General features: G+C 39.2%; 1 protein-coding gene and 1 long non-coding RNA gene across 2 annotated transcripts; one reads left to right on the top strand and one right to left on the bottom strand.

Moving 5' to 3' along the window:
• Window positions 1–2,192: 2,192 nt before the first annotated feature.
• LOC117287821 lies at window positions 2,193–4,449 on the top strand. Its single transcript, XR_004518853.1, has 3 exons — window positions 2,193–2,285; window positions 3,649–3,700; window positions 4,391–4,449. It is a non-coding gene; the product is annotated as an uncharacterized LOC117287821 (long non-coding RNA).
• Window positions 4,450–11,071: 6,622 nt separating this feature from the next.
• LOC117294377 (neuronal acetylcholine receptor subunit alpha-7-like) lies at window positions 11,072–15,203 on the bottom strand. The gene is made up of 6 exons (XM_033776758.1): window positions 15,189–15,203; window positions 14,931–14,975; window positions 14,147–14,191; window positions 13,773–13,882; window positions 12,687–13,228; window positions 11,072–11,079 (listed from the first exon to the last, which is right to left on the bottom strand). The coding sequence occupies exons 1-6, from the start codon at window positions 15,201–15,203 to the stop codon at window positions 11,072–11,074; spliced, it is 765 nt and encodes a 254-aa protein (XP_033632649.1).
• Between the last annotated feature and the right edge of the window lie 622 nt (window positions 15,204–15,825).

Below are 15,825 nucleotides of genomic sequence, written 5' to 3'. Positions count from 1 at the left end.
GTTTACTCAAAACAAAATAATATTAACTTAAAAGCTGACTTGGTAACGAGCATTGGAGAGCTGTTGATAATATAAAACATTGTGGGAAACGACTCCCTCTGAAGTAACGTAGTTTTTGAGGGAGGTAATTTCTGTCTTTTATTCCTATCTGAAAGCACACAAATTCGTCCAACAAGGGTGTTTTTTCTTTCATAATTTTCTCCCAACTCCGATGACCAATCGAGCTCAAATTTTCACAGGTTTGTTATTTTATGCATAATGTTGAGATAAACCAACTGAGAAGACTAGTTAGTCTTTGACAATTACCAAGATTGTATCTTCCCTTCCCAGCTCAGGCTAGCTTGGCCTTTGACACTGTGCGTGCTGGTGCGTACGTACGCGCTCAAGGCTTCAGACGAGAGGACGGAGCCTGAAGCCGAATTTAAATCGTAGCGTCATACGTTATCGACCCTCATATGTTTTCGAACCCCAACTTTGATTCCCGTTTACCGCGAGATTGTGCAAGCTGCACCGTTGACAGAAGCTATGCAGTTTACTCACGGTCTGTATTTTCATCAGGCTTAATAATCATGCTGAGAATAAAGTTTCCTGTCGTTGGTTATGCTCAAACATTTATAAAATGATTGATTTTTGGTACAAATCACTAGTGCATTATTATACCAACATTCAAATGAGTCAAAGAAACATCATCCAACCTCGAAAGTTCAAAACAAAATTACTATCTGCTAGATGGATCACGTGAGGTGATTACTAAATTTATTTGGGATGCTATGTTGTGCTTTTTTATTAACTGCATACTGTAATAAATTCCGATAAGCGTAATAAATATTAAGTCTACATTAAAGAGAAAATATCATAGATTGTTTTTTTATCTCCTGAAACCAAACATTACTGGTCTGAAATGGAGGAAAACGGATTGTTATGAAGTGTGTGTGTTTCAAGGGGGGTGGGGCGTTTTACTTTCATGCCTTATGATATCTCTGGATTCTAATATAGTAGCCATAATGCCTTGGGACAAAAATGTAATTAAATTTGTTAAGTAGTAATTGAATAATATTTTTGATTTATTTTGCACGCCATACTAGCTTCTGAATATTCAATAAAATACCAACCAAAGAAAAATGTGAAAACATACGACGTTGCTCCAATGTCGTGCATGCATAAGCACTGTTAATGGCGGACTGTCTCGCGCAACGTAAAACCAAAACTTTTAAAATTTCAACACACCATGAAGTGTAAGTGTTATTGTTCAAAAAATTGGATAGATGATTTAAAAAAAAACATTTAGTTTTTGATTGTGAACAATTTTCCTGTTATCCTAAAATTTATAAGACGTAGAGGCCTTTCTGTCAATACGCAACGTCACAGCCTGGTTTGAGGTTGGAAACTCATATAGCCATACACAAGAAAAACATGGCACTCGAGTAACAATTACACAAAAAGTTACAATTCAAAAAATAAGCGACCAATCATGGGAGATTTATTAAATTAATTGAAGATTTGCAAAAAAATGTTGAATTAATTTGGTCAGAAAAATGTCCACACATTGAATGTTTGCCAACATTCGGCCGACCGTGCCAACCATCGCAGTATGACAGTTTCAGTATTGCGACAGTTGTTCTCTAAAAAGAACTTGTGTTGCGATGTTTTAATATTTTTCACTCCTTGAACATGGCTAATTAAAACATTAAATTATTTAAAAATATTAGTTGTCATTCACTGGGACACCAGCTGAATCGCAGAGCGTCAAATTCGTTTTGCACAAGACCAACAAGTTCTTTTGATACGGTATAGGCCTACTCCTAGAACTATTTCGGTTTCGTCCGGCCATCGTCTCCCGTCCGGCTATCGTCTCCCGTTACGGGAGACGATAGCCGGACGAAACCGAAATAGTTCTAGGAGTAGTATAGGGCCTACTTTAATATAACAGAAGAATGTTTGAAGATGACGCACCGGAGATGCTGTCCTCCTTTTGGGATGTTAACGTGGGCCGTGTCGGAGGATGATCAAAAAAAGGGCGCCATCAGAAGAAGTTTGTACCCAGTTCGCCATATGGGGGGGGGGGGGGCAGAATCTCCAGCCACACTGAATTCATTCCCCCGCCCCCTTCTTTGGCTGGCCACACAACACAGCAACTCAAATGAAGTAGCGCCCTCAAGAGTTAAAAGTTATTTTCTGTAGTTTGTGTACGGTACACGTTTTGTTGAAAAAGCTGGTACGTTTCGTCTGCTGTCTGCCAACCACTAAGCCTGTCTATTATTTAATCCATTAATATGGCTGGAAAGGTGGGTGACTTAATTAATCAGTGTGTTGTGTCCGCCTTCATTGTCATATGTTTCTAATACGTACTTTTGTTTTTCCATATACCATATAAAAACAACACCAACTATAGTTGGGGTGATTATCAAGTTGGGACGGAACAAATGGATGGTGTGATTGCATGAACTGTGCACACTGTCGGGTCAGTGCACTATGATCATGGTGGTGCATGGAGGTAGAACCTCCATGTTGAAGTTCGGTGTAAGAATGTATGATGGATGCCGAGTGTAAATATTTGTGTCCCGCAGCGTACAATCGTTCGTCCCATAACTTGCATTGCATTATTAATTTTTTAAGAGCTGCTGGTTCCTTGCTTCCAAAATTGCTGGATAAAATTAAAAACATTCCCTGTTTTGTGTTTGTTGAATCATTTCTACCTCCATGGTTGAATCAAATTTCTTGTTAACTTAGTAATAACAAAGTCTTATGTATGTGTCTACTTTCTTTAAAGGCAGTGGCACTATTTGTAATTACTCAAAATAATTGTCGGCATAAAACCTCAATTGGTAATGAGTAATGCCATGGGGAAAGGTTGATACGCTTACGTTTACGTTAACGTTGATACTCGGCAGAATCCTTAAGTGAAGACGTAAACAACATTGTGAGAAACGGCTCGCTCTAAAGTGAAGTAGTTTCAAGAAAGAAGTAATTTTCCACGAATTTTATTTAGAGACCTCAAGTTTAGAATTTGAGGTCTCAAAATCAAGCATCTGAAAGCACACAACTTCGTGTGCCAATTATCTCGCAACTCCGATGACCAATTGAGTTCAAATTTTTACAGGTTTGTTATTTTATCATTATGCATATGTTGAGATATACCAGGTGAGAAGACTGACCTTTGACAATTACCAATAGTGTCCACTGTCTTAAATCTTACAACAAAGAACAACCACGGAGGTAGTACAAAAAATACAATGCAATTGTGTAGAACCGCCAGGTATTTTTTGTGGTCATATAAATGGTGATGCAATTGAATATTCATAAATGAGTGTGCAATGGAAGGTATTCCAACCTTGATCAGCCAAAGTTATTGCTACTTCAATTTCAATACATTGCAAATTATCTCCACCTTCTCATCTTGCAGTTGAATTATTGATAGAGGAAAACATTGTTTACTTTTTGTAAAACCCAGTAGGCATTTGGCTAAAATTAGTTTGTATTTGAATGTTAAATATGTTGAGCATTTTCAGTTCTATAAAAGTACTGGCAAAATAATTGCCTTTTTTGTTTTCTTCTTTTATTTTGTCAATACAGTCCAATTCCCAAAGCCAGTTCATGTTACCTCTTTTTAAAACATATATTTATTAATTATATCTGTTTCATTTTCAGCCCATTTTGTATTCTTACTATCGAAGCTCCTGCTCTTGGCGAGTGAGGATTGGTAAGTAGAGGTTGTACCCTAACGTAACTGGATAAACCAATTTATGTTTACTGTGAATTATCCTGCTTTTCAGTTATATTTTTTCTCTCAAAATAAATAACTTTTTTTTCTTTAAAAATCATGTTTTATATTGATGCTTGATGTTCACCAGAATTTCAATTGTTTAGAATATTGTAACTTTTCTGTTGTCATTTATTATTACAATGTTCTGCCTACTTTTGGCCTATTTATACTGTCAATGCTTTATCTTTACAAGTTTTCATTGTTATTTGTGTTGTTTGTGCTGTCAAAAGCCACACATGACTTTACCCTAGTGGGACCATAAAGTTGTATCTATTCATATGGGTTGTTTATCAAAACTGCCAACTGCATCATTTCATTACTACATCGTTTAGAATCATTGTAACTTGCAAGTTGTTTTAATAATTATTGCGTTTAATTATCTGTCTATTTTATACTTGTTTTTATTCTGTCAAAAGGCCAAACTTATGGCTTTCCCCTGGTTGGACCATAACAATTTATCTATCTATACATATTATTTGATAGTAGATAGTATCTAGCCCCCTATAAAATCTATTGTTAGTTTTATCAATTGTTTATCAATAAAAACAAAATTAACAAAATCAATTGAATTTGTTATCTTCGATTCGTTTTCATGAACCATTCCTTCCCCTTTCCCGATCCCAAAAGCATTGGCATTGAAAGGAATCGAACATGAATATTCAGCGGTGAATCTGTTAAAATCCGAGCACCTTGGGGAGACGTATCTGTCTGTGAATCCAACAGGCCAGGTTCCAGCCTTGCAGATTGACAGCATGGTGCTCACCCAGTCAGTAAGTCGTGATCAATACCAATCAAACATGTAATACAGACCCTATTTATAACGCACAGCGCACGTACACACGCATCTGCTGTCAGCCATTTTGTGTGTCAAAAAGGAATGGACACCCCAAAAGGGCAGAAAATTGTTCTGAGGTGCGTTAAACACGTGTACCATCCTTTTGTGCACGTTTTGTCACAAAGTGGCGGACAGCAGACGCGCGTGTATGTGCGCTGCACGTTTTAAATAGGGTCTATTGCATCTCTGGATTTACGCAGAGGTCACAGAGGTCATGGCCTCAGTGGCCCCTGGTCTTGGCCTTGGTGCCTCTTCAAAAGATTCCCATAGACTCAAAGTTTTCTAATGGAATTTCCCTTTGGGAATTGAAAACGGCCCTGCCCTCTCAAATATGAACTTACAGGCTGCAGTATTTATATGCATTTGTTTTTGTATGTCCGTACATGTATATTATTGTATGTGCTTGTGTATCCTGCAACCGTGGACTTTCTTTGTCCTTTTGTTATAGGTCATCGTTTTGAACGTGTATTCTTGAAATTGCCTACATCTGACTCATTTTCAGAGAGCGGGTCACATATTGTCAATGGTTCAGGAAAAGTCCACAGTTGTAAAACATGTTGTTGCGCAAAAAAATAAGATAATAAACAAAAGAGGGCAAGTAGGAGGCCCACGATTGCAGGCGTATACACACTGGTTTGCGTGTATATATGTATGCGTATATATTGTATATGTTTTTTGTTTTATGCTAAGGTTCTTTTAACTTTCCTTGGACATTGTATTTTGTGTATTTTCTTGTAAATATTTTATTGCTGCTTTCTGTAATCTTGGCTTACTTAGATTGTTTATACATTTTAATGTAGCCAGTGGCATTGGCTTCCGAGTCACAGAGATTTGGTTCCAGGCATGTGCTTTTGGCCTATATTCCTTGCTGTTTGGTTTTGTGATTCCTGTATTTTGCATTGTTCTTTTTGTTATGCCGAATAATGGGTAATAATAATATTAAAGGAACAGGTTGCCTCGGTTTGGACGAGTTGGTCTGTAATAAAGTGCATATAGTTAGAAAGATGTTGTAAAGTAGAATACAATGATCTACACAAATATGCCTCGAAATTGCATGGTTTTCCTTTTACATCATCAACTAACATGGTCGGCCATTTCGTAACCAACGATTTCAAACGCTTTTCAAAGACCAACTCGACCGATCCAAGGCAACGTGTTCCTTTAATATGGGAAATAGTGAATGGCCCTCACGTTTCGACCCTAGCAGCGTCTTTCTCGATTAAGCCTTTGATAGTTCCTCTTGAATGGTAAGCTGTTTGCAACAGCTAATTCTATTTCTCTATGAAAACTTATGAAAATTTATGAAATAATGGAGGCCAATGGGAAGGAGTTTAGACCAAATTTATTTAATGCATGCTTCCAATGCCATGTCATTCAGTATTTAAAACAATGACAGTAGAAACTACACACTCTCACTTACTGTGGTGTTGCTTAGCACTGTTGATTGGTGGAAAGCGAGGCGATTGAAAGTTTGGGGGATTTTAACAAAACAAACTTGCACAATCTCTCCAAGGTTTCTACATTCATGTCCAATCAATTAAGATGGTTTTTTAGCTTTTCATTACAAGTTAAATGTATACAAACCAGATGTATCATGCTAACTCCTTTGTTGAAAAGCTTTTGATAATGAATAATATTAATCATAATATTTATTCGGGCAATCACATTTACAAGCACATGTACATACATTAAAAACATTTAAGAAGACAAAGTAAAACAACAGTGGGGTGCCCAGGAGAGCATAAAAGTTAAAAAAATAACTATCGCCAAAAGGCGTATGTCTCCTTAATCCCCCAAAAAACATTAAGGCAAAAGAGGGGAATATAAAAAAGCACAGAAGATTGGTAATTACTCGAAATAATTATTAGCATAAAACCTTACTTGCTAACGAGTAATGTGGAGAGGTTGATAGTATAAAACATTGTGAGAAACGGCTCCCTCTGAAGTGGCATAGTTTTCGAAAAAGAAGTTGTTTTCCACGAAGTGGATTTCGAGACCTTAAGTTTCGAATTTGAGGTCTCTAAATAAAGCATCTGAAAGCACAAAACTTCGTGTGACAAGGTTTTTTTTCCGACGACCAATCAAGCTGAAATTTTCACAGGTTTGTTATGTTATGCATATGTTGAGAGACACCAATGGGAGACTTTCTGGGACGATAGAGGGCAGCAGACTTACCGGGTAAATCCATTGTTCTCAGAATTATGCGCATGTTCAGAACTACGTAAACAATGGAAATTTACCCGGTATGTCTGCTGCCACCTAGCGTTGGAAAGTCTCCTATTGACAATTACCAATAGTGTCCATTGTCTTTAAAACTTTCATAATTATCAGTGAGTCTTCAGATTATGTTTGTTTTAATTTGATATGAGAATACTGAATTTTGTCTATGCATAGAGAACTAAAAGTGGTAGGACAATATCTCTAAAAACGGGTCATATTAATATGTGTAACATACCAACACCTCTCCTAATAGACGTTTATCGTGGCGTCTCCATCTTGGTCGTGTCCCTTGTATCGAATAACACTAATGAATGCTAATAATCATTTTGCAAATAGGAACCAGTTTATTTTGTGCTTCCAGCCTCAGTTTGATTATACATTGATATAAATGGGGAAAATTCATAATGGATGTACCACGATCATCAAAGGTCTATTGGTTGTCTGTTATTATAAGATGGACAACTTCATATAGTTTAATATAGTTGCTGTCATGTATTTCTCCCGTTCAATCATTTTAAAAAAAGAAGAGAAAAGAAAGCCGTTGTTCGAAGTTTCTGTCATAAGGTTTTTTCCTAATAAGATGATTAAAATAAACACAATATTGTCAGTTAATCGAATACAAATTGACTATAGAGTGGGATTTTAACCTGCAACTTCCAGATTAATGTGCCGGCCCGCTACCATTTTGTCGTCCATGTATTATGATATTTTTTCTGCATTCAACAACATTGTTAACTCATCTTCTCATCCGTATGTTGATTTTAGAAAACAAAACATTAGCTATCATCTGCTTAGGCTTATCCAATTGATTTATTTCACGAACCGCAGTCAATTTGTGAAGTTATTGATAATGTTCACTGCTGAGTACTTATCACCAACAGGTGCTCCACGTGACCCAATAAAAACTCCATTGTTTTCACTGTATAATCTGACTTTAAATCCAATCAAGCGTTCATATACGTTTACGTAGGTAACTCGGCACGACCCTTAAAGGCATTGGTCACTACATGTATATTGGTAGTTACTCAAAGTATCTTGTTAGCAAAAAACTTACTTGGTAATGAGCAATGGAGAGCCGTTGATAGTTTACAACATTGTGAGAAACGGCTCCCTCTGAAGTAACGTATAGTTTTCGTGAAAGAAGTAATTTTCCACTAGAATATTTGAATTTGATTTCGAGACCTCAGAATTATTTTTTGAGATCTCGAAAATCTGAAACCACACAACTTCGTGTTACAAGGGTGTTTTTTCTTCCATTACTATCTCGCAACGTCCATGACCAATTGAGTTCAAATTTCCAAAGGTTTGTTATTTTGTGCTATGTTGATATACACCAGGTGAGAAGACTAGTCTTTTACAATTACCATAGTGTCCAGTGTCTTCAAGTTAGGACGTTAAGGCAAGGGTGCTTGCTTGTTGGCGGAGTGAAGATCGGTCACAAAAGTGCTGTCATAAACAACACTTGGAGAGCTGAGTGCTGAGGAAAGACAACTGAGTTAAAAACTTGACTCCAAAAACTTGACTCCATAAATTGGCGTGCCGTGATAGTTCACAACGTATAAGAAAAATCATGCAATTTCGAGGCATATTGTGCGGATTGTTAAATTTTATTTTTAAAACATCTTTCTAAACATATGCGTTTCATCATGCAAAATGTTTCAAACGCATTTCATAGAACAACTAACAAAACAATCGCGTTCTTTAAATTCAGTATTTAACAAAATCGTGTAAGTACAACTATATATTACTCTAATCAAAACATGCCAGAAACCAGTGTCTTTAATGAAAATATACACGCAGGATGTAAAAATGAGGGCACACTTCGGTTCCGCACCAAAATCGAGAAACATTGCTGTGCGACTGGTTTTTTTCACCTGTGCTTTACGTGTATGCATCTTTACATTGTGTCTTCCTATGACATTATTAAGGGAATCAATGTGTGGTGAAGAGGTTTTCAACTAGTGGTTTAATCCAAACGAGGCCTGGTTCTTGATAATTTTACCGAGGAGAAGTCGAGGTAAATTATCAAGAACCAGGCCTCGGCGGGTTTAAACCACTAGTTGAAAACCGATTCAACACACTTTGATTCCCATTCATAAATAACCTTTTCGGTCAAAAACATCATCACTTTTTGGTCAAACCCTCCAGCTATGAAATGGTAAAACCATCTGCCGCCCTCGCGTAAACAACTCCTTATAAGGGAATGCTGTGCGCGTCGCGCGTATCGCGTGATGTGGCACAGCTGTTTCAGCCGTTGCTCTCGACCAATAGGATTGCAGAAACTAGCTTATAAGCACAGGTGCAAACTCGCGTGTCACGCCCATGAATTAACACCTTTTACCGGTCATAAACAAAGGTGTATACACACCCATGTGACGCACTCTCCACCAATAGGAATAGCGAAACTGTCTGAGGTATTTATGAATGTTGGTTATCAAATCGTTATCAATGTTGTGTCATTACTTTCAAAACGGTTTAAGATCTCTTGAAGCTTACAAAGAACATTTTATGTTCTTATAAAATGTTTGTTGTTAACTCCTCGCTTTACTTTTGTTAAGGCTATGCATGTGTGTAAGTGCGTTGACGGTGTCCAAGATATTTCTGTCCCGGGTCCCGCACGCCCCGGAGATGTAGCCTTGACTCAAGGATGTTGGCGTAGTGTGCCCCGGCCCGGTGCGGCACGATTCGGCAGTGCACAAGAAGTGCATACACGAACAACGTATGCATTGTATGTACAGTACATTGTATGTACAGTACATTGTACAGCGAGAACAGTATAGCAATGTCGTGAGTACGATCGTGTCTTTCTACTTTCAACCTCGTAAACGTCAGTGGGGACTCGGATTATGCAGGTCGCGGCTGGCTTGAGCGCCTTGATCAAGGCTACGGGATATTCTGTCCACAGTTATGGGAAAATAACTTGGCTAAAGGAGGTTGATTCAGAAGAGGGCGCTATAAATATCAGAAGAAATTTGTAGACAGTTCGCAATAATAAAATACAGAATCTCGGTGGGACATAATATCCGGCCACGCCTGTTGTTGTAGGCCTATATACCTATAATAAATACGACGCTGAATAATGGCATTGCGTTTTGCTTGTGTTTGAGTGTGAAAGAGAAATTTGCATATCCACGATGGCGCCAACAGTTAAACCACTACCTAATAACTATATACAAACTACAAAGTTCATTTATTTGTTTATATTTGTTTAAACATAAAAAAAGCGAGCAAGTACAAAATAAAAGGATGGTGAATAGAACGAAAGAAGAAATATTAAAATTTAAGTTACAAGAAAATCCTAAACAGGGCAAACCCACGCAGTCACTGGAGGTGAATACAAATCCAATCTATTTGCGAGGCCCAGTTCTGACGTGGGATTTGAAAGTACGGGAAAAAACCACTGGGCAAATCTGAGTGATACTCCAAATGCAGTATAGATCCATATAGTGGATGATATCAAAAAATACAAATAATTTTTATTTTGTTAAAACTACCCCAAAAGTTACATTACTTTGTTTGAATGACGACATTGAAAATTAACCACAAAGGTGTGGAGTTTGTATCACTGGGCTGGCCCACATTCAAAACATAGAATATGTATTTATTGTCGAACTGGCGTTAGATTGAATCATGATCAGTTGTTTAAAAAACAAGGCTTAGAAATGTGAAAAATAAGACAGCAAAAGATACCAACAAAAATAACCAGAACATCAGCCGTAGTACGTAAACTGATGCGAAGATAGACGTGGATCCAACAGCCACCATGCAGAACAGGTACATAACTACACCCAAGAAACAAATCAAACAGTTTTAGTTTTTAACTAAGGTTTGTCACATAATAAACCAATACATTAAAGACAATGGACACTATTGGTAATTGTCAAAATCCAGTCTTCTCACTTGGTGTATCTCTAAACATATGCATAAAATAACAAACCTGTGAAAATTTGAGCTCGATTGGTCATCGGAGTTGCGAGATATCTATGAAAGAAAAAACACTCTTGTCACACAAATTGGGTGCTTTCTGATGCTTGATTTCGAGACCTCAAATTCTAACTTGAAGTCTAGAAATCAAATTCGTGGAAAAATACTTCTTTCTCGAAAACTACGTCACTTCAGAGGGAGCCGTTTCTCACAATGTTTTAGACTATCAACCTTTCCCCATTACTCGTTACCAAGTGAGGTTTTATGCCGATAATTATTTTGAGTAATACCAATAGTGTCCACTGCCTTTAAGCTGCACATCCAGGTTTTCAAAACCCTATAACAATACCGTAAAACAACAAAATGTTAATTGTGCTATGGTATTGACCACAGACAAAAAAGAACCTTTTTCTAAGGTTGGTGAGTGAGGCATTTAATTGGAGAGGGCAACTTTAAACAAGAAAGTATATTGTCTCTTTCTAGACATTTGGTATTTCGAAAGGAGATCGAAAATCTTTCTTTTTAAACCTAAATAAAATAGTTGAATGGATTGTTTTTTTTACTCTGTGGGGTCCATTTCAAACTAAGCGAAATTCCCTTTGAAGTGGTGGCATTACTGTTAGACACGGCGTAAAAGTGTGAAAAAACGCGACGTAAATTCACTTCCGCCCAAGGTTTGAAAAGGAGAAACACACAGTTTTGCGCCCCCTTCTGTCCGTCTAAGGGTTCTTTATGGGTGCGTTCGATAAGGTCTCTGGGTCTACCCCGCGGGGTGCTCACTCGGGTGAGCCCCTGACAAGAGCTTAACGAACGATCACTCACCGCTCTCGTAGTGACGTCATGTACCTAGGGCCAGCCCCCAAGTGACCCACTCCACAAGCAGGGCACTGGGGGCTAACCCGGGTGAGCCCCTGGAATGACGTCAAAGCTATTCGAACGCACCGGAGACGGACCGGTGTGGCGGTCTCGGAGCTCCGGCGGTCTCAGAGCTCCAGATTACCAAATACGGTAGTATTACGTCATGCCGTGCCTGCGCACACCAAGCGAAAGTAGTCGATTTTAGCGCCGTGCCGAGTACACTCTCGTAGTAGACTTAGGGACAAGTCGTTTATTGTCCCACGCGGTGAGATAGTCGAGTTGCAGCGGTACTCTCCGCGCGCGAACTGCTGGTTGCGCAACTACATGCGCTGCCCGACTCCAGGCAGCTCGTAGTAGTCGCGCAACCAGCAGTTCGCTGCAACTCGACTATCTCACCGCGTGGGACCATAAACGACTTGTCCACAAGTCCACTCTCGTAGCTGTCATGGCGGCGCCCATATCGTGTGGTGAACGAGTGGAGCGTATGCGACAGTATTGTGAAAAAAAGTAATCACGTTTATAAAAAGTATTTGAGGAGTTGGAATTACAAAGAAGGTTCTTCTGAAAGCCAGAAAAGGGTACTGGGTTGCCCCTCGGAAAAGCACTCGTACGACGATAACCGTGCAAAACATGCAGGTCTCGAAGATTTATTCGTTGCGGTAGGGGGGGCGACGGGGACTCACGCCCAACGACAGCATGCTACGTCATCCCGGAGAGCTTGGCACGCCAGAGATCTGAGACCGTAATTACTGCGTGCCGAAATGTCCGGTGACGTCACCCGGAGCTCTGAGACCGCCGGAGCGCTGAGGCCGCCACACGGGACGACCCAGGGAAGCTAAACGAACGCACCCTATTGTGTGAAACCCGTACCCTCTTGCACGCACGTCACAAAATGCGGAGACTGTGCCACGCTCACCATTTTGGTGGTCAATAGGCATGGTTTACGTGTTAACGCCGCGTCGCCTAAAAATGTGCACTTCACTGAACAATGCACAGTGACGTTGACCACCAAAATGGCGCATCCAAGATTATTTGGATGATGACGTAAGGTGAATTGGGTAAAAATCAACCTATCTATGAACTTACCGACTACGGGTACAACGATGCCTTGTGGGGGCATAGCGCCCGATATGAGCTGCTGAAAGAGGATGAAGGCTAAAAGGTTGGTAATACCAAGGGATATCTTCTCCCCGGATTCGGGCGGCATACAAAATACCAACAAGGAAATCGTCGTAAGAATCACTGATGGAATAATCATACTGAAGACATAGAACATGGATCCCCTCTTCAACGTCAACCTGTAAACCACACGGGAGAAAGGAGCCTCGCAACACATGTAATAGATTGATTCTTGAGACGAATCGACCTTCTGGAGACTCCACACCCCATTTATGCTGAATAAGTGATTATAGGAGTCGTCATCGTTGTCGAAACGGGAGAGATTCATTTTAGCAGAGTCGTAAACCCACGACAAGAATGAGGCCTCACAATACTGAACATCGAACGGGAACTTGCTGACTTCGACAGCGCAGTATATTTTAAACATGATGGGTGCGTGCCACTGAACGGTTCCATCTGAGGTAACCCACAGCTCTACCTCATCCATTGTTAAGAACTCGAAGGCGACACTGGAAAGGAAAATTGGAAATAAATTTAGTAATCGGTTTGTATATAGCGCTTTATACACATAAGAAGCGATTCCAACATTTTTACCTCAGTCACTGTGGGCCATTTAATCCATTCTTTAAACCATCTAAGCTCCCTGGGAGTATGCGTGTGCAATGGTGCAACGTGCTACTAAGCTAAATCAATCACAAGAACCATTTCTGCCCTCACAGGGAGGTACCGGATTACTCATGGGTGGATAGAAGAAAGTTATAGTTAAGTGTCTTTTTTAGGGTCACAAAGTGTCACGACCAGAACTTGAACCAACACTCTGCTGAACAGAAACACCAGAGCTTGAGTTCGGTGCTCTTATATCCGCTCGCCATGATACCCAAAGTGTCTTTATAAAAGCAGAACAAGTTTTAGGCTGAACGATTTATTGAATGTTACCCTAAACCCAAAACAAAACCAAAACATTTAAATATTTTGTATGAAAACTGGTAAAAAAGTAACGCACAATAGAACAATTAAACCCTTTGTTTTTTGACGAGATTAACTTTTACTTACTTTTGGAGCAACTTGAGTTTGGGTATCCAGATGTCCGATTCTGATACGAAAATCTCATTAACTCCATCGTAGTTGTCAGGGTTCCAGACCAGGTATTCGTCCTTCCATGTCTGTCAGTTGGATAAAAGGATAACACCTAGCAATATTAATGAAAATATTCATTTAAATTCACATTTATTTTAAAACATGTCAAAAACACAGCATTGCAGAATGCATATCATTCATAGAAAAGACAGTATGTACAGATAGGCCGATTTGATAAGCCGAGGCTTGTAGTATCGTGAAATGACTTTATGGAAATGAAGGCAAAGGATAAAGGTCAACATCTGAGCTTCACCCAATACCCTACTTGGTGAACTTATTTTCTAACTTACCATCTCTAGCCATCCGTTCACTGTCAACTGCTGTTTAGGTTCATCCTACAAAAAGAAATGTGCAAAGTATGAAAATCAAGGTGTGACTGTGCAATAAGACGACATTCGATGACGTGTTCTTTTTTGTTGTACACCAATTGTTATTCAGAATATCTGAATACACATTAAAAATATTCTTTTTTAAAACAAGATAAAACGACAGTGGGGTGCCCAGGAGAGCATAAACGTTTTAATAAAATAACTATCGCTAAAAGGCGTATGTCTCCTAAATCCCCCAAAACACATTAAGTCTAGACATCAAAAAGTTTCTTGAGCTTACATAAAAAATACGGTAAGGGGACACATATGAATTTTTAACAGGTCATTATAGGCAAGTTACACTTGGTGTATCCCAACAATTGCACAAAATAACAAACCTGTGGAAAGTTGTGAGAGAATAATGGAAGAAAAAACACCCTTGTTGCACAAGTTGTGTACTTTCAGATGCTTGCACTCCAGACCTCAGCTGAGGTCTAGAAGTTCAATTCAAATATTCAAGGATAACACCTAGCAATATTAATGAAAATATTCATTTAAATTCACATTTATTTTAAAACATGTCAAAAACACAGCATTGCAGAATGCATATCATTCATAGAAAAGACAGTATGTACAGATAGGCCGATTTGATAAGCCGAGGCTTGTAGTATCGTGAAATGACTTTATGGAAATGAAGGCAAAGGATAAAGGTCAACATCTGAGCTTCACCCAATACCCTACTTGGTGAACTTATTTTCTAACTTACCATCTCTAGCCATCCGTTCACTGTCAACTGCTGTTTAGGTTCATCCTACAAAAAGAAATGTGCAAAGTATGAAAATCAAGGTGTGACTGTGCAATAAGACGACATTCGATGACGTGTTCTTTTTTGTTGTACACCAATTGTTATTCAGAATATCTGAATTTACGGTTCGCGTAAGTGCGATGTATGTCGGCTACGGCTTAGTCTTGGTGCAAGACGTTTCTCGTTACCCTTTAACGCACAGCAGCGAGGCCAACTCACCAACAGCGCCCGCATCGACTAACCTCACTTAGCCCACTCACCGCCCCTCACCGGTCTCTCGGGCGCCCTATGATGGGCACTGTTGGTGCGTTGGCCGCGCTGTGCGTGAAAGGAAAACGAGAAACGTCTTGCACCAAGACTAGCTACGGCTATGCGGCTAAATGGATCGCCCGTCGTCATGAATTGAAGTATTGGACGTCCGTAGCAACAGTCCTAGCCGCCAATTTGAAAAGGCTCGATAACGTGTCATTGCGGCCGGGAAACAATTTGTTCTGCTTTACGAAATTGCCAATGTCGTAGTGCTTTTCAATTTTGAATTGTGTTTCTTCTTCTAGATCAATTAAAAAAAAACCTTAAAAAACAGCAGGGCAACTTTTCAGGATGGCAATTCTAACGTGTAGAAGAAGAAAACAATTGCGGTCGATGTCTAAAGGAGTGTATATCCCAAACTACATGCGCTTGAAAAAGTGGAAAATAAGTAACAATTATTGTTCGTTTTAAAATTGAAGAAAAATATTTGTAATGACTTACAAACTCAACAATTTGAGCAATCCGGAGACGGATGGTAACGTGAACTGCCTTGGAGAAGTTTACCAACGGTCTTGTGTTCCGAGGACCATATCTGCTGAGAAGGTGA

Source organism: Asterias rubens, chromosome 1 (assembly GCF_902459465.1).
Source record: "Asterias rubens chromosome 1, eAstRub1.3, whole genome shotgun sequence".
NCBI classification, from domain to species: domain Eukaryota; kingdom Metazoa; phylum Echinodermata; class Asteroidea; order Forcipulatida; family Asteriidae; genus Asterias; species Asterias rubens.
Note: the sequence above shows the minus strand (reverse complement) of the source record. Positions and strands in the feature narration are given on the sequence as shown.